A 17,892-nucleotide genomic window follows, 5' to 3' on the forward strand; every position below is an offset into this window, starting at 1 on the left:
GCAATAAACACTTGAAAACACCGTTCTTGAGAGGACCCCAGGCAAGCCGTCTGTGACAGTAACACCCCGAGCCACAGGCAACACCCCCTCCCTGGAACAAGCCGACAGACAATCAAACCCACACAGGACAGTCCAATGGACACTTAATAACCCCACAGCACACAGCCTGACAGAAAACCGCCACCTGCACAGAACAGCCCCTTCCCAGGCCTCAGGCTGGCTGACGGTCACCACACCCACAAAAGACACAGACAGAACCTGCCGAACCCCACCTGAGCGGCCTGGATGAGAGCCACAGGAGGACTTCCAGGTCAATACTCTCATGGCCCAGGCCCCAGGGGAGGACCACCATGGGTCCCAGCTGCAGCCCCTTCACTGCCTGACACCCCTCTTCCATACCCAGACCCAGGGCAGCAGGAGGGGCCCTGAGCACGCTGGGGGCTGGGGGCTGGAGGTGGGAGAAGCACCTGCCAAGGCTTAACCCCGGTGCAGGACAAAGGGCTGGCCTGCTCCATGGTCCTGCCTTCAGCCCTTCCCACTGGACATCAGGGAGCAATGCCAAATACCCATCTCCTGCAAGAACAGCCCTGATGGGCACCCAACAGGTCATGTGTATGGGATGGATGGATGCTGTTACAGAAAATATTCCTTCAAGCAGGTGGGGTCAGGCTCCCGGCTGGGGGCGGGGGGTGCTGCACTAGGTCAGCTCAGCTGGGGAGGGAGGGGAGACCTGGTGGCTGGTGCCAAAGGCAGGGACAAGAAGTAGTGGCTGGGTGAGACCCCTGCCGGGGGAGGAGGTTCCCTTGTACGGAGAGCTAGACCTGGTCAGGGACCCAACACAGCCCCTGAACCTGGATGCACACAGAAACCCCATCTGGAACCAACACCAAGACCCAGTGGCAGGGGCATCAAGAGCTAGTGCAGGCGGACAGGATGGGGGGGGTCTGGAGGGCGAGTCTTGGCCTCGGAAGGTAGCGGACCAGATGCCCCACAGGGAAGCAGTGGCTTCTCTCAGCCCTGGCTTCTGACCTGAGACCACCCTGGTCCTGGACCGAGGATCTAGATGTGCCCAAGGACGCTGAGGGAGGTGTGAAGAAATGATGTGAATATAATCAGTCCAGAAGCAACCATTTTCCAGTGGGCCTGCTCCAAGCCAGACACAGCCCAGACCCCCGTCCCTTCCTCTAAACCTCATGAGTCGTGAGGTGGGCCCTGGCCCCGATTTAAAGAGCAGGAAGCAGACTTCTGCGAGGTGGATCGCCTCTCTGAAGGCCACCCAGGTGAGTCAAACTTGCACCCGGATCTTTGAGTCCAGAATGTGATTTCTGAAGCCCAAGCCAGGCCACAGGGCTCTGGGGCACGAAAGCAGCCAGGCTCGGCAGGTCCCCATGTCACTGCAGCACCTAAAGTCTTCCCTGGGTGCTCTTCCTCACATGTGCTGGGCTACGGGGATTTACAGGATGGTCCTCACCCTGCTCTAGGGCCAGGATGTTAAGGGAAGTCAAGCAATCACTGAGGGACCCAAGAAAAAAGAAGCTTCTTAGGAGGAAAGGCGAGGCCTGGTCATGCTGCCCCATCTCCTGGGAAGACTCTCCATCTGTGGCCAGGCTTGGGGCTCAGCACTTGGCTTCCCTGTGGGAGCTGACAGGCTCCCTTCTGTGGGATTGGCCTGGAAGGCCCGGGACGTAGGGCTTGCCATCCCCACGGCAGGGCTCAGCTGAGTATTTCTACAGTCCAGACTTGCAATGGATGAGTCCACAGGAGGGAATGACCGAGAGTGAAGGTGTGTGGTGGCCGGTGGTGCTGAGGGGACCGGAGCTGGAGATGAGGAGGCTGGAGAGGTCAGGATGGGGATGGGGGAGGTGACGGACTGGACGGGATGGAGTGGTGGTGACAGCAGTGGCGTGTGGCGTGGCGAGATGCACGGACAGCATTCTTACCTCTGATTGGTGAACCACCTGGCGAGGTAATTTGAATGCAAATAAGATCAGAGAGAAGCATTAGTACAAAAGGAAGGAAAGCCACAAAAAGCCAAATCAGATAAAATAAAACATGAGAAAGGGCCTTAAATACACGGAGAAATCAAGGCCTGAGTTAGGCCGACGCAGGTGATAAGTGCACAAGGGCCAGGCTGAGCCAGGCCGAGTGTGGGTGAAGCGGGGTCCCCCAGGTCAAAGGCACTGTTCTGAGGCGGGCAGGGGTGGGGACTGGGGCTGGGGTCATGGGGCCGGAGGTGATGGGAATCAGGAAGGTAGAGTCGGGGCTCCTGCAGACCCAGCTGGCTGAAGCCAATGAGGAGAAAGTCAATAAAAGAGGGAGCAACCCCACTCCTTAGGGGCACCCACATGTCCCAGGTGGGCAAGATTTCAAAACAAAGCACTTACCAAAACCAACCAAGGAGGTTAAGCACACAGAAAGGGCTAAAGGGAGGGCCTGCCGTAGGCCACCACCAGGCCAGGTCTCCCTCATGCAGACACACCAGCCCAGCCCTGCCGTGGGACTTGGGGTGAGCTTACAACCCAGTGGCGGATGCCCCGTAGAGCCCACTCAACCCAGATAAAAAGTGAATGACCTTTGAGCTTCCCCACAACCAGACTGGCGAGAGCCAGAAGCCAAGGCCTCCCCCTTGCCTGTTCAGTGCCTCAAGCCCAGAGGGCCAGACGCACACTCTCCAAATGCCCCATGCAGGGCTGCTATGAGGTCTGAACAGCGGCCTCCTCTGAGGCTGTGCTCAAGCCCCATCTACTCCAGCCTCATCCCGAAAAGTGAGGAGCCCATGGGTGGGCCTGGGCCCAATGCTGTCCACCCTGCCCCTCTCCCCACTCTGCCCATTGCAGGGGAGGGAAGTGTGCCAAGGGACAAACACTGATCACTCTCTCATTGACCTTGATGACACCTGCCTAGGAGGAAGTACCCATGTCCACATAGGAATGATGAAACAAGCTGAGGAATAGTAAGTGGCTTCCCCAAACCCAAGGTCACGTGGCCTATAAGTGCCGTGGCAGGAACTAACCAGGCCTGCTGCACAGGCTTCCCACCGGATTAGGCTGCCTCCTGCAGACACAGAGGCTGGAGCGGGGGCAAAGGCAGTTGCTGGGAGCTGGGCTGGGTGTGGAGGGGCTGCAGAGAGTCTGGGAAGAACCATCATCACAGTGATCCCCCAGGCATGGTCCCGGGACTGTGAGTGTCCCCGAGACCCTTTCAGAAGATCCACAAGGTCAAAACTATTTTCATGACACTAAGAAGTTATTTGCCTTTTCCACTCTTGCTCTCTCATGAATATACAGTGGAGTTTTTCAGGAGCTCCGTGAAGTGTGATATTGCAATAGACCAAATGCAGAAGCAGACAAGAGAATCCAGCAGTCTTCTATCAAGCCCCCAATTAAAGAGATTTGTGAAAATGTAAAACAATGCCACTCTTCTCACGAAATGTTTTTGTTTTAGAATACAATTATTTTTCATTAAAAAAAACTTATTTAACATGTAATAGGTTTTTAAATTATTTTAACATTTAAATATTTAAAACCTTTTCTTAACACCTAATATGGTAAATTTTGATGGATAAAACCTACACAAACAAAAGCTCTCTGAGGTCCCCTAATATTTACAATCAGAGGTCCTGGAACCAAAAAGTCAACAACCGCTGATCTACTTCTACAGGGTAGACCCGGCCTGGGAGGGGGTGGCAGTGTAAACGGTCCAGGCTTCTGGCCTCTGCTCTCCCAGAACCTAACCTGCTGTGTGACAAGTCTCTGGACCTCTCAGAAGAGTCATTTCTCCACCAAACTGAAAGAAGAATTTGCCTTACCATTTTACAGGGTGGGCGTGGGAGACTGGACGGCCCTAGGAGTCAGCGCTTCTCCTGAGAGGTGCCAGTGTGCTCAGGCCAAAGGAAAATAAATCATGACCCTGCACCGCCAGTGTGCCCTCCTGCAGACCCAGTGGAGGGGTGGGGCAAGTGGGGGGACAGGCTCTGCCGGTCAGAGCTGGGCCAGCCAGCAGGGTAGGGGACAGCAGCCCTCAGGCCCACCCTGGAGTCTGCTCTGCGCCTGGCTCTGGGTCCCATCTGCCAGGGCCAGTGGGCCCTCTCCCGCAGCCAGATGCTGGCATCTCTGCTCAGGCCCTGCAGTCTCAGCTCAGGTGTCAGAGGATGTGCAAGGAGACTGTGCTCCGCGTGAGCACGTGGATGTGGTGGATCAGGTTGTCCTCAACGGTGATGGGATGGCGGCGTGCACATTCAGGCCAAGGGGACGAGCGGAGCAAGGGAGGTTTCCTCGGCGCCCTGTCCAGGCTTGGCAGAGCGTGTGGGCCACCAGCTCCTTTCAGGACCCGGAAGTGGCTCTGAGCCCCACTTGGAGATCAGCCTCTGCTTGCTGCCCCAGTGACACCGTCTGCTCCTGACTTGATTTCCACTCTCCCTGAGTTTGTCTCCGTTCCTCCTACACCCACCCTGGGCTTCAAGGTCAAATTCCCAGGAGGCTCTTGTGGCAGCACGTCACGTCGCTTTAGTGAGGAAAACGCCTGTGGAGCAGAGCTCAGGCCTGGGCGGCGCCCACACTAGTGGCCCCCCCACCCCAGCTCCTGTTCCGGGCGCCATGCCCCGTGCCACGGCCTGCAGCTCAGCCTGCAGGTGCCTCACAGGTTCTGGGGACAGCTCAGGGAGGGTGTGAGATCTGGAGAGGACAGGACTGCGGAATCTGCAGTGCTCACAGGGTCCAACCATTCCCCAGGCCCCAGGTTCGGCATTTGTGACGCCAGAAGGCCTCCGGTGACTGCACAGGGGAGCTCCCTGGCCCTGGATCTCCACGTGTGACCCCAGGGACTCCCTTAATTCAGCTGTAAAGTGGGCATGATAATCACAGCCTGTCCTACTTCTCAGGGCTGCGGGAGAATCGAGTACAACAAAAGGCAGGGAAATACTTTGTGATCCGTTGGTGATGCGTAAACTGTGAAGGTCCCTGTAACCAGCCGAGTACTTGGAGGCCTGATTCCCCTCCACGAAGGGAAGTCCCTGTCAAATGTGCGGGGACTGGCCCCAGCACCCTTTTACATGGTAATAGACAGGGCCAGCAGCTCCTGGAGTCAAGGGCCTGGTGCCAGGGCCAGGCAGGAACGGTGCAGGGAGACAGTCCTGTCTGTTACTACAGAGGCAGGATGATTAAGTCCCCTCAGGTGCCATCCCAGGAACTGGACCCTGGGTCCACAAACCTCAGGTTACAGCTTCCACGTAGCAGCAAAGGTCAAATAAGGTCCTCCTTGGACCTAAGAAGCAGGGGGAATGGACATTTGTCTGCAGGGACAGGGCCTGAAGGTCTCGTTCACGAGATACCTGTGCTATAGCTGGGCTTGTGCTGGGAGCTGAGGGAAACCTTGCAGAGGGGAGCCAGACCCATGCCCTCCCTGCAAGGAGTGCCAAGCCTAAGTGAGCAGAGCTGGAGCCAGGCAGTAACAACACGGAGTGGGGTGTGTCTTGAAGGAGTAGGCCTTACTTAGGCACAGAAGGGAGAGGCTTCCTGATTTGGTGAATTAGAGCAGACGGCAAGGATGGGGTCAGGGTGGCTCCGTGCAAGTGAGGGGAGGCCAGAGCCCTCCCCCATATGCCAGGCAGCGAACTAAAGCTTCGACTGCTGTGGTCTCGCTTAATCCTTTTTAAAGGTGAGAGAACAGAAGCTCAAAGAAGTTAAAGAACTTCATGAGGCCACAGAGCTAGTAAGTGGTGTAGCTGAGACCCGAGGAGGTAAAGCTGGCGACCTGAGCTGGGAAGATCAGGAGGGTTCTGTGCGCCTCGTTCAGGAGCAGGTGCCTGGCCACGTGGGCAGCTGGATTCCTGGGGAGAGCCTGGAGGCGGGGAGCGCAGGGCTTGGGGACTGGGATACAGCCAAGGCAGTGGAAGGACCAAGGGGGTCCAGCGTGAGAGCCGTGTGGGTGACAAAAGGACGTGATGCCTCCTTATTGGAGCAGGAGTCGGGGTGTGTCCCCGAGAGGTGGTCAGCGGGAGAAGGCCACGGCTGTTTGGGAAGGAAGTCACCACTCCCGGCAGGTCAGGGTGACACTCAGAAGGCTGCTAGATTTTTTTAGTCTAAAGCTCGGGCAAGCTGTGGGGTGTTGGGAGACAGAGCGAGGCGTGCGGGTGTGGAGAGGGTACCTGAAGCTACAGGAGGGGGTGAGCTGGCCTGGGGTGAAGGCCCGGTCCATGGAGCAAGTGCTGGGGATGGGGGCTCCCTGGCTGGCTGAAGGGGCGGAGGATGAGGAGGCCTCAGGGAAGACAGGCGTGAGGGGAAAGCCAGGGAGAAGCAGCCGGCAGAGTAACGGGCAGTGAACGGGTGGCACAGGGCCTGGCACACCGGAAGCACCGCATAAATACTTGATGAACGAGCGCGCGAGACAGTGAGCCTTCCCAGACTGCCGCCACGGACAGCCGGGGCCGTGCTGGGGCGGAGGCCAGGCCTGCGGGGAGGACCATCTGGCTGTTCGGGGAGCCTGCCTGGAGGGACTGTGGGGAAATGCAGAGGAGCCGAACCAGGCCGGCCGCTGGGCAGTGCTGGGCAGCGGCTGCAAATGCCGCCGGACCATTTCCTGGCTCGATTATGGCTGTTTTAATTAACTGCCTTACAGCTGCCTCCATCTTGTTGAGTTTTAATTAAATTAAATGAGCTCACGCTTTGTAGGCTGTCTCAGGTGGCCATGGCTCGGGCCTGAATCCTGCCCCTGCTGGGCAGCTCATCTCTCCCTCCCCCCACACCGGGCGCTGCTGGGGCATCTCCCTGGTGGGAGGCAGTGGGGAGGGGCTGGCAACCCAGGGAGTGGCAGGGGCACCTCTAGGCCTGTAGGACCCCAAAAGGGGCAGAGTCACGTCCTCCTTTGCAGTGCTGACCTCACAGCTGACAGGCAGCAGGGGCTCTGGCTGGTTCTGGCCATCTTGCCTGAGCCCACCACCCTGCAGCTGGCAGCAGAGTTTCTGGACCAAGGTCTCTCGGTCCAGGCTCTGCCGGAGGCAAATGCAGAATGCAGCTAAGCTGATGCTGAGCTGATTCTGAGCCTCCTTTCCCGCCTGCACCGTTCCCACAAAAACTGAATCAATTATCCTGGCGGGAGCCTCGGAGGCAGATCGATCAATGGGGCGACACCTCTTGCCTGGTCATGACGGCATCCTTGCTGCCAGGGCTCTGAGCTGGCTCGACTGAGATATCCAGAGGAGACAGGTAGCCCTGGTGGCCAAGGGATGGCAGCAAGTCCTCCTGGCTCTAAGCTCCTGAGGTTCAGCCTTTTGAAGCCTGATGAATCAGGCATCTTTGGCCTCTTTTCCTGGCTAAGCCCTGCTGTCTGGAGAAGTAACGAGAAGCATCATGTAGGCCAGACTCCAGGCAAGATGGAGGAGTAACACCCACAGAGCACCTCTGCAGAGCCCAACACCACGCCGGGCACACTACTCATGCTGCAAGGAGCCGGGCTGGACCGAAGTCTAGACTCTGTCAATCCCAGGAAGGGAAAAGCATCACTGACAACGAGCTCTTGCTGTCAAGCTCTCTTCCCTGGGCCGGGGGGGCCTGTACCAAGATCTGACCTGCCCACTGGACGCCCTCTGCTCAGCCCGGAGGGTCGGCGCCAGGCCGAGGCCTCCTGTGGCTCCCAGGCCCGAGAGGGAAGGCTGTGCTGGGTGCCAGGTGGACACCTTTCCTGAAGTCTGTGCGGCCCCTTGACCCTCGCCCTCTGCTCACCTGAACGGAGCTGCTTGATGCGACCATTGCTCGTGGCAGGGTCCACAGGGAGGAAGTCCTTGAACCAAGAGATCTCGGGGTCTGGATTCCCGCCTGCGGCGCACAGCATGGTGGCTGTGCGTGCCTTCTCCACCACCTTCAGCTGAGGCCCCATGTCGATGGAGGGGAACCCGGGGGGTAGCAGTTCCTCTGCAGACGAAAAACAGAAGTGAAAGTTAGAGACAGCACTGCCTGCCCGCTAGAACCCTCCGCCAGGGGCAGTGGCTCCTGACTCCCCGGTTGGCTGGGACCCTCAAGGCCCCTTGTCTCCCAATTTCTGACTTCTGCTCCATGTGGGGAACCAGACTCCTGAGTCCCACTACCCAGGCCTGCCCTTTGCAGGGCCGCAGGGGGAGGGAGACAGTCGGCAGTGGAGCATCCCCAGCCCTGTCAGGGAGTTCCCAGGTCTGAGAAACAATGCCTCAGACTGGAGACGTCAGCACTTATCTCTCCGGGCCCTGGGAAAAACAAGGATTGATGCTCTGCTGGCCACAGCAGAAAGTGCTACACAGATGCTGGGCTGTGGGGCAGCCCACGGCTCATATGGCAGCACCCAGGGCCACAACTGAGCCCAAAGGCCCCCTGTGCTGTCTAGTCCCCATTCCCTTTTCTGCACATGCAGTGTCCCCTTCACTGTTTGCATTTGGCCCTTAGCTCCACAGCACAGCAGAACCCCACATCACAGCCTGGATTCTGGACCTGACTCTGGGTACCCCCTGCCCTACCAGTGACCACACCCCCACAACCCCTGGTCCTGACCCTGACCCATTCTCTACTCCAGTCTTGACCCTGACCCTCTTCCCTCACTCACTGGGGGCCATGGTCAGGCCTGGGGACCATGTTGGAGCATGAAAAAGCTCTATGATGACACCAAAATTTGATGAAGGGAGACAAAACTCCCTGGCTGCCCTTTCCCACCTTGCTGGGGGCTGGCAGTCACGCAAGAGTCAGTTCCATGGGAGCAACAGACATCAGCACACACCCACTCCCACTGCACAGAGACTCCGGCACAGAGCCCGAGGCTGGGGGAGCGAGGCTGGCCGCTCTGCACCCACAGAAGCACGAGGGTCTGGGAGCACAGGCTCTGGACTAGTGCAGGCGAGTGGGGCTTCTACCTCCACCACTAACTAGCTCTGTGACCTGTGCGTGCATTACTCATCCTCTCCATGCCTCCATTTACTGTAAACTGGGTTCCAGTGCCCACCTTGTAAAGCCATCGCGAGGACCACATCTAATGATGCACATGTGCTGGAGAGTGTGACAGAGAATCCGCACAAATGAGTATTAGGTGACATTACCATTATAATGAGCACTGGCTGAGCCACCAGGGCAGTCCGGTACCCAAGACTAGGGCCTGGGGCTGGTGGGGTCTGCCCACCAGGAGCAAACCACAGAGCGTGTTTGGGAACTCGGCAGAGCCTCTCCGTCAGTGTGGATGCTAGACACGCCCAGTGGAGGATGGGGAACACCGTCAGTCTTGCAGTGGGGGAGCAAGGCTCCGCGGTGGCAGAGACCAGGAGACAGCACCACCTGGATCTTCCTCCCTTGGGCCCAGCATAAGATGGGCGTGTGGGGACACTAGCTGAGGTTGGACTCCTGTACCAGGGAAAAGGCACACAGCACCCTCAGAGGCGATTCTAGAAAAGGCCGGCAGGGCTGATCCTCCCTATAGACTCTCAGAGACCCGGGGGGGACTGACTGGGGAGCCAGGCAGGAGAGGAAGCCAGAGGAGCCCCAACAGGCAGGGGCAAAACATCCCTCTACCTGCTGCCAGATCCCGGGGGGGCTCTGCCAAGGCTCTAGCTGCCGGGGGCATCCCAAAGGGACCGTGGCCCCACGAGGAGACAGGGTCTTGGGCTGGAGAGCGGTAGGACTCCGAGCACGGCCTTGCCTCCCCAGCCTCTCCCAGCAGCTGGCAGTACGCTTACTTCTCCACCGGCAGCCTTATAAATCCCAGATGTGAACCCAGCATCTCCTTGGCTGTAAATATGGTCCCAGTGTCCTGCCTTCCAGCTCTGATTTTTATTTATTTTTTAAAAGATTTTATTTATTGGGCGCCTGGGTGGCTCAGTTGGTTAAGCGACTGCCTTCGGCTCAGGTCATGATCCTGGAGTCCCTGGATCGAGTCCCGCATCGGGCTCCCTGCTCAGCAGGGAGCCTGCTTCTGCCTCTGATCCTCCCCCTTCTCATGTGCTCTCTCTCTCTCTCATTCTCTCTGTGTCAAATAAATAAATAAAATCTTAAAAAAAAAAGATTTTATTTATTTATTTGACACAGAGAGAGGGAACACAAACAGGGGGAACAGGAGAGGGAGAAGCAGGCTTCCCGCAGAGCAAGGACACCGACTCGGGGCTCGATCCCAGGGCCCCGGGATCATGACCTGAGCCGAAGGCGGACACTTAACGACTAAGCCACCCAGGTGCCCCACCAGCTCTGATTTTTTTTTTTTTTTTAAAGATTTATTTATTTATTTGAGAGAGCGAGAAAGTACATGAGAGGGGGGGAGGGTTAGAGGGAGAAGCAGGCTCCTCGCCGAGCAGGGAGCCCGATGCGGGACTCGATCCAGGGACTCCAGGATCATGACCTGAGCCGAAGGCAGTCGCTCAACCAACTGAGCCACCCAGGCGCCCCAGCTCTGATTTTTAATAGGAAAATGTTAAACAGTGGCAAGGAAGCAGGACTTGGGGTATACCAAGCAGGAGGCAGCTTCCTTTGGGCCTGCTGCTACTTGCTTTAACAGGAAGGCCTAGGGCCCCCCTCCACCCTCTTTGTCCTCCTCAGCAGCTGGGGGACACTCAGGACACTTAGAGCCACCCTGGCTCACCAGAGTGACAGTCCTCAATCCCACCTGCTCAGCCCTGCTGAGCAATGAGGGGCGCAGGGGTGACAGTCTGCCAGAGTCCTGGCCCAGGAGTCAGCTGGCCCCCATCTCCACCGGCAAGGTAGATCAAGGAGAAGGGAAGAAGTACAAACACCTGCGGCCCAGTGTCCCGGAATCTACTCTGAATTCCTAACACGGGGAAGGTCTTGGGGATTTACGCCAAATTAAGGACAATTAATTTTCCTCCCTCAATTATCGCGCCCTCAATCGCTCCGTCCTTGGCTCAGATCATGCCTCAGGCACTGCCGCCAGAGCCTAAAACCGGCATGTGTGAAGAGCTGTCCATAAAACAGCGGGACCCAAAAGCTGGTCCCTTGTGCCAACTAGGCTTCTAGGCAGAGCTCGGAAGGCTGCAGTCCTGCACCTCCAGCAGGGGAAGCGTGTCTCGCAGGAGGACTCCGGCCCCTCAGGAGTGCCCTGCTGCCGTCTCTTCCTTCCCTGCTCCCCAGGTGGCCTCCAGTACATTCAAACGTAGCCAAGGTCAGCAGCTGCTTACTGATGCCCATCGTGTGTCTGGCCAAGCTGGGCACTGGGCACGCTGGTGTAAACTGACCCATCCACGAGTCCGGCACATTTATCCCCTGCACACCCCCAGTACCCACAGGGGCCAGGACCACTATAGCCTCAACCACTGAGGCTACAGACCTGGGGAAATCCCTCAGTCTGACGTCACATGATCACTGCAAACCCATCAACAATCAGGAAAACTGAGGCCCAGATAGGAGGCGTAGAAGGTTATGGTTACAGAGCATTTACTATGTTGCATGTAGAGAGTTAAAACGCTTTAAAAAATGATTTAATCTCACAAAAACCCTATGCGGTAGAGGAATGACTGGGGGGGCTTAAAAACCGGCCAAGGTCACACAGCTAAATGAGAGGTGGGGCTGGGATGACCCCGAGGGGTGGGCCCCACGCCTGGCAGGGCTGGGCCTCGGGCTCCCGGGAGGGGAGGGGTGCCCCTGGGGACAGTGCCACCATCCTGCCCCATACCACACCCTCCACCCAGCTTCAGGGCTCAGCCGCTCCCCAGAAACCCCCTGCGCACGAGCGGCAGGACAAACCCGACTGTCCCCCACATGTGGCCACCCGAGGGCACACACCCACATCCCCACACCCCAATGTATGCTCATCGAGTCCCCCCCAAACCTGTCCCGCGGGCTGCGGGTGGAAGGAAGGCCCCTCCCCCTCCAGGCCACCCGGTAACCACGGCAACGGCGGAGAGGCGGGCTCGCGGAGGAAGGCTGCGCGTGCCCGTGTCCCAGCGGGCGCGCATCCGCGATTGGTCCAAGCAGCTGCCGCCCCTCCGGCCCCCACCTGGGTGGAGCGGGCGCGCCCCCTCCCGGGACCCTGCTCCCCCATTCCAACTCCCCAACTCTCCGCTCCCCTCCCCCTCAACCGGGTAGATGGGGCTCCCCACACCTGCCTCATAGCCTCAGCCGGGCATTCGCAGTGTGTGCCTGCAGGGCGGAGGCCCCTCCATTCTCTGAGAAGGGGGTCCTTGGGGGAAAGGGAAGCCCATGAGGCCTCTAAGGGACTTTAGAGGTAGCCGGGAGCCCAAGTCTCTACAGCTGTCTGTGGATTCCGCCAGCATGCGCAGGTAGGGTGCACACATGTTCCCAAGGGTCTCCCCCCCCCCAATCTCTGCGTACCTGTGGTGGGTTCGCATGTGCACATTAACGGCTCCTGCCTCAAACTGCACTGGTCTTTAGATACTGCAGCAGGAGATCTGAACTCCTCCCCTGCTGTCCCCACCGGGCAGAGGAAGATGACAGGGTGCATGTGTGGGGGCGGAGGGTGTTGGGAGACTAAGGCTAGGGGAGAGGGGCAGAAACTTGGCTGAGGCCCCACAGCGGTGGTGGAGCTGTTTCAACTCCATGACTCACTTGCCATCTTGGTGGCTTCCTGGAGGAGGAGAGAGACGCAAAGGTACTAAACCCTTGAGCATGGGAGGCAGGGAGAGCTTTGGGGGGTGGGGGACTGCCTGAGTGAAGGCTATGGGAGGGTGGGGGGCCAGTAGGAAGGTAAGTCTGGTTGGAGCGAAGGCAAATTTTGGGGTCCTGACAGATGAGGCTAGGGTAGGGGTAGACAGGGGATGAGCTTCGGCTGCCTGCGATGGCTGGGGGGAGGGAGGCTGGTGAGGCCCCTACAAAGCACACACAGGTTTCTTTGTCCAGCTCAGCCTGGGATGCCTGAGGCTGAGTCTGGGCCAGAGGGAGGGGGATGCACCAGGGAAGCCGACAGATGGAGGCGCCTTGCAGGGTCCTGGGGCGGGCAGCACCGTCTGTCAGCACGACCTTCTCACCCGTGTTTACCCAGCTTCACGGCGTCTCTGTGCATACGCAGGCACACACCGGCACACGCATCCACAGGCTCCCTGGGGTGGCACCATCTGTAAGCCTGACCTCCTCCCCTGTGCCTGAGTGTTGGGCCTGGCCTCACCCTGTCTCTGAACACAGACACCTAGAAACATGCACAGCCAGGGACCCACAGAGAGATACATGGAGAAAGAGACAGGTGCAAAAATAGAAATGTACGTGCGTGTGTGGAGGGACACCTGCAGTGACAGGCACCTGTGGAAACAGACTCCTGTGAGCAGATCCAGAGGCAGTGCACACATGTGGACACATGCAGTCAGGGAGACGCGAATGCTGAGGCACGTGCACCCAGAGACATGGGAGCGGCAGACGTGTAGAGATGCATGAAGGAAGCACATGGGCAGTGGGGCTGCAGGTTCCCCCAACCCCTGTGCACTCTAGGGAAACCAAGGCCACCTCAAGCGTCGTCCCTGAGGCAGCTCCATCCTTAGCAGGGTTGGGGCCAAGACACCAGCTATCAATTCGGAGGCCCTCCCCAGCCCTGGAGACTCCTGCTCTCCAGAGCACACCCCCACCCTGCTTCCAGGCAGTAAGGGGGGGCGCCCAGGGAGCCTTGGGCCCATCTTCCTTCGCAGCTTTCAGTCTCGATTTTCAGCTTTTTCTAAGAGAAAACTCCCACCTCTTCCAGCACTCAGATTTCATCAAACTTGGCATCTTAAAAGCCTGTTTTGTTTTTGAATCTGAGCTGTTGGGGGCCTGTCGGCAGCGAGAGCCCGAGAGAGTGGCAGTGAGAGCTGAGAGCAGCCATGGCCTCCCCCAGGGCTTCCCTGGCACCTCATACTGCTCTACTCAACCCCCACCCCCAAGTGAACCGTGGGGCTATCCCCAGCCGTACACCCTACCCACACTCTGGCGTCCGGGACCTGGCCCAGGCTGGACTCTCCTCCTGGGGTTCCCCTCCCTTGGCCCTATTCCAGGAAGATTCTTTTTATGTATTTTCTCTCCGCCCCAGGTTCAGGCCCAGTCACCCCAGACCACCGACAGCCTCCCACTCACTCCTCAGACCCCTGTCACCCAGCTGCCACCCCTACTGCTTCTGGCCAGTTCATCAAGGTCAGCCACGACTCCACGGGGCTAAGTCCAAAGGACACTTCTGAGTGCCCATCTTGTCTGCCCTCTTGACAGCACCCCGCCCCACTGACCACTCCCTCCTCCTTTACATACCTCTCTTCTCTCCATTTCCACAGCCTCCCTCTGGGTTTCCCTCCTCCCTTTCAGGCCCCTCCTCACCAGATTCCTATGGAAACCCCCCCCACCGCCCCCCAACATGAAGTACTAGCCAGCTGGGGCTCCATCCGGGCCCTCTTCCTCCCTTCTTGGCTCTGGCTCCCTGGGATGTGCCATTTCTCAGCCTTCAAAACTCCATTTCCAGATGTCCCTTGGAGCGCCAGGCGAATCTGAACAAGGCCTCCTGGATACCTCCCCCTGGATGCCCGCACGTGCCTGATACAACAGATTTCTAGCTGGACTCGTCAATCTGCCCCTTCAGACCGGGTCCTGAAACTTAGAAAATGGTACCACCACCTACCTGGCCCCAGAGCCATAACCCAGAGTCTCCCACCTCCTCAGCCCCACAGTAGCCAGGTAGCTCTCTCCACCGCTTGCCACCCATTCCCCCCTTCCTCCCCTGCCTGCTGCCTGGGTTTGGGCCACTGCCCTATTGCCTGGGCTGCAGGGCTGCCCCAACCTCTTACTGGTCTCCTGCCACCCCACTCTGCACCCTCAGGGACCTTTCTGAAGCATACATTTGATCTCATCATTCCTCTGATTAAAATCCTCTCTCCCCGGCAACCAGAGGGAGGCACCTACCAAGGATAGAGAATGTGCACACATACGGGCATTTAAAACCTCCAACTTGGTTAGCTGTTCCCAGAGCTGCTGGCTCCACTGTGTGGTCATGAGGCTAGGGGAGAGGGGAGTCAGCGAGGGGGCCAAGCACAAACCAGGGACTAGTAAGTACCTGCGATGGAGGGGCGGGGGCAGGCTGGGCACAGGGGATGTACCTACTGTCTGGCTAACAGAAAACACAAGCATACTGCCTATACCACAGGAGGGCCATTCAGAAGGGAGTCCAGCTGGGCCCTTGGAGAAGGATCAAAACTAGAGAAAATGGGGGATTCCAGGTACCAAGAAACCCAGAGTCTGAACTTCAAGGCCCTCTTGGCAGTGCCCACCTACCTACCACCTCCCCCGGCCCCATGCCTAGGGTCCAGAATTCTCCAGGAAATGGTTGCCGAGCCTCATGTCTGTGTGGTCCCCGATGCCACAGTGGTCATGATGGGGGGTGGAAGGACAGGTCACAGAGACCAGTCACTGGACCAGAAGCACGTAGGTCATGCCTCAGCTGAGAGGGGAGGGGCAGGAGTTGGTCTGGGAGGGGACAGGCCCAGCTTCTGCAAAACCAGCTTGTTACCCAGACACCTATGTAGGCAACAGGGAGAGGGCAGAGCCTGCCACTTGGGAAGTCATCCTCTGCCTGTGGTAGCCCTTTATCCAAAAGCCCCCAACCCCAGGGAGGCCTGGGCCAGGGGCAGAGAGAGGGGTAGAGTAAGGAGTGCTAACTCCCTGGGAAACTCCCAGCCATCCTGAAAGCAAGTTCCCTTACTGACTCTGCTCCAGGTCCAGCCTAGCCCAGATCTCAGGACAGGGTCACATGTTGCTTATCAGTCCGCCTGTCCCTGAGGCTGTTTCCAAAGGGACTGAGTATGGGGGTGAGGAGTGGGGGGGTGTCTCAAGAGGTCCTTCATCACCCCACAGGTCCCAAAGCCAGCCAGGGTGGGAGCCACTGCAGAACTCATGGGTCCAGGCCCAGCACTGATTGCCCTGCTACCCCAGTCTCTATCCCACATGCCTAACAGTTGGCACCCACAGAGCCTGCCACGAAGGAGGCAAGACCAGACACACTCCATGTAGGCACCTGGATTCCTGGGCCCATGTGGCATCCAAGGATGGTACGGTCCTAGTCACCCAGCAGACATCGAGGCCGGGTGGAAACAGGTGAAAGGGAGCCTGGCCTTGGTAGGAGCAGGGGAGGAAGTGGAGGGCTCCCAAGGTCTGAGCAGGATCCCTATCTGTGCACCCTCCTTCCTGGCCTGGCTGCAGAGGACCTGCTGGGGAGCCACTGTACTTGAGAACAGGTCAGCCTGACCACTCTGTCCCACGTTCATCTGTCCAGCTGCCTCGCTGACCAACAGCTCTGGGCAGGGAACCCATGGGTCCCCAAGACAATGAGCCCAACAGAGCCTCTCTGACCATGCCCCCAAGCGTCAGACTGACCCCCACACATTCAGCTCAGGATGCTTGCCATGCACACCACACCAGGCCCCACAAACACACCCGTGTGCGCACACACAGACACTGCATGATGTTCATCACCTGCTGTATATACCACACCTCCCCACGGTGCTTGATGGGAGTGCGTGCGTGCGCGTGCACACACACATACACACACATCTGCTGCACACCCCCTGCTGTACACGCAGCACACCTCACACACTGCCTTACCCTGGGCACGCAGGGCACCCACAGCACACACGGGGTGCGTGTTAGCTGCTGTGTCCATGATCACAAGGCAAGCACTGCCACCGGCCCTCAACGCCAGACCCCCCCCAGGACAGAGTCACAAACAGCTCATGCCTGCTCCTGGGCTCCCCCCCCACCCCCTGCGGTCCTCCACCTCTCCCCTCCCCTTCCGTAGCCCTCCCAGAACCTACCCAAGTCACCAGGACCCTGCCTACATCCCTGCTGTCTGGCCTCCTTTGGGGCTTCGCTGACCACTGTCCTGCCTGGCCTGGAACCCACTGGCTCAGGCAGATCGTAAGGTCCAGAAGGAGCGCCAAGCCCCGCACTCTTCCCACCTCCTGGAGGGAAAGGCCAAGAAGCAAAGCCTGCCGCCCCTCCCCCTCCCTGGAGAGGGAAAATGTCAGATTCTCTGTCTCAGTGGCGGCAGCGGGCGGGTTGGAGGGGGAGTGATTCAGCCGCTGCCTCAAGAGTGCGGAGTGAGAAGAGCTTTTCCTGCCATTACCGGGCGAGGGAGAGGCTGGTGCGCTAATGGCTTCAATTACCACTCAGACAGGAACACTGGGCGGCAGGGCCCCGCGCGCGTCACAGCCCGGACGGCTCGCCCTGGCCCGCTTATGCCGGGCACCCCCACCCGGTCCCCAGCCCCGGGGCTGGGGGGCGGCAGGCGCAGCACCGCGGGGCCACACCGGGCCACACGTGGACCCACGGGGAGTGGCAGTCAGGTGTCGGGGGAGCCGGGGGCAAAGGCTGGGATGAGGGAGTGGTGGGCCCCCAAGCAGCCTGGCGGTTCCCCGAGGCTGCACCGGACTGCATATGGGGGAGGCTTGGGCTGGTGCGGAACCACACAGGGCAGGGGGCACGGGACCACAGCTGTAGGCCGGGGCTCCCTTTTGGGGGCACACTGACTCCGCCCCCTGAGCCGGGTCGCCGCAGGCAGCCCTCAGCCACTCCCTTGATACGCCCAGTGCGCAGTAAGCATGTGCACGGACCGTGCTTTCGTGCTTTGGGGCGTACGTGCGGTGTGTGACACCCGGAAGGGACTCACTCTTATTCCCAGCCCTCAAACCAGTCTCATCCTCTCCCCAGGCCTCCTTAGAACCTGTGGAGGCCTCCCAGGAGCGGCTTGGCTCTCCTCTGGCTCCAGCCCACGGCCCCAGTCAGACTACCCTTTCAGCCTGCTCCGCCCCCCGCCCCGCCCCCCCGGCCCCCACACCTTTCAGGGCGGGCAGGCGGGGGGGGATGCTCACAGTCTGGGCTGCTTCCTCCTGGCCCCGCCTCCTGGCATCTTTGAGACCTCCCACTCCACTCCTTTCTGCCAAGCCAGGAGCCTGGTCAAGGTTACACAGACCAACACGGT

General features: G+C 59.0%; 1 protein-coding gene across 4 annotated transcripts in view; it reads right to left on the minus strand.

The window, feature by feature from the left end:
* Positions 1-17,892, minus strand: part of PTPRF (protein tyrosine phosphatase receptor type F) — an 85,564-nt gene that overhangs the window by 41,493 nt on the left and 26,179 nt on the right. For all 4 annotated transcript variants that reach the window (XM_045897897.3, XM_045897899.3, XM_054512920.2 and 1 more), the window contains exon 6: positions 7,719-7,907. In XM_045897897.3, the coding sequence (XP_045753853.1) occupies positions 7,719-7,907 (189 nt within the window). The remainder of the gene's footprint in view (positions 1-7,718; positions 7,908-17,892) is intronic.

This window comes from Mirounga angustirostris, unplaced genomic scaffold (assembly GCF_029215605.1).
Source record: "Mirounga angustirostris isolate CCGP_5_RB_7025 unplaced genomic scaffold, mMirAng1.0.hap1 SCAF_4, whole genome shotgun sequence".
In the NCBI taxonomy this organism is placed as follows: domain Eukaryota; kingdom Metazoa; phylum Chordata; class Mammalia; order Carnivora; family Phocidae; genus Mirounga; species Mirounga angustirostris.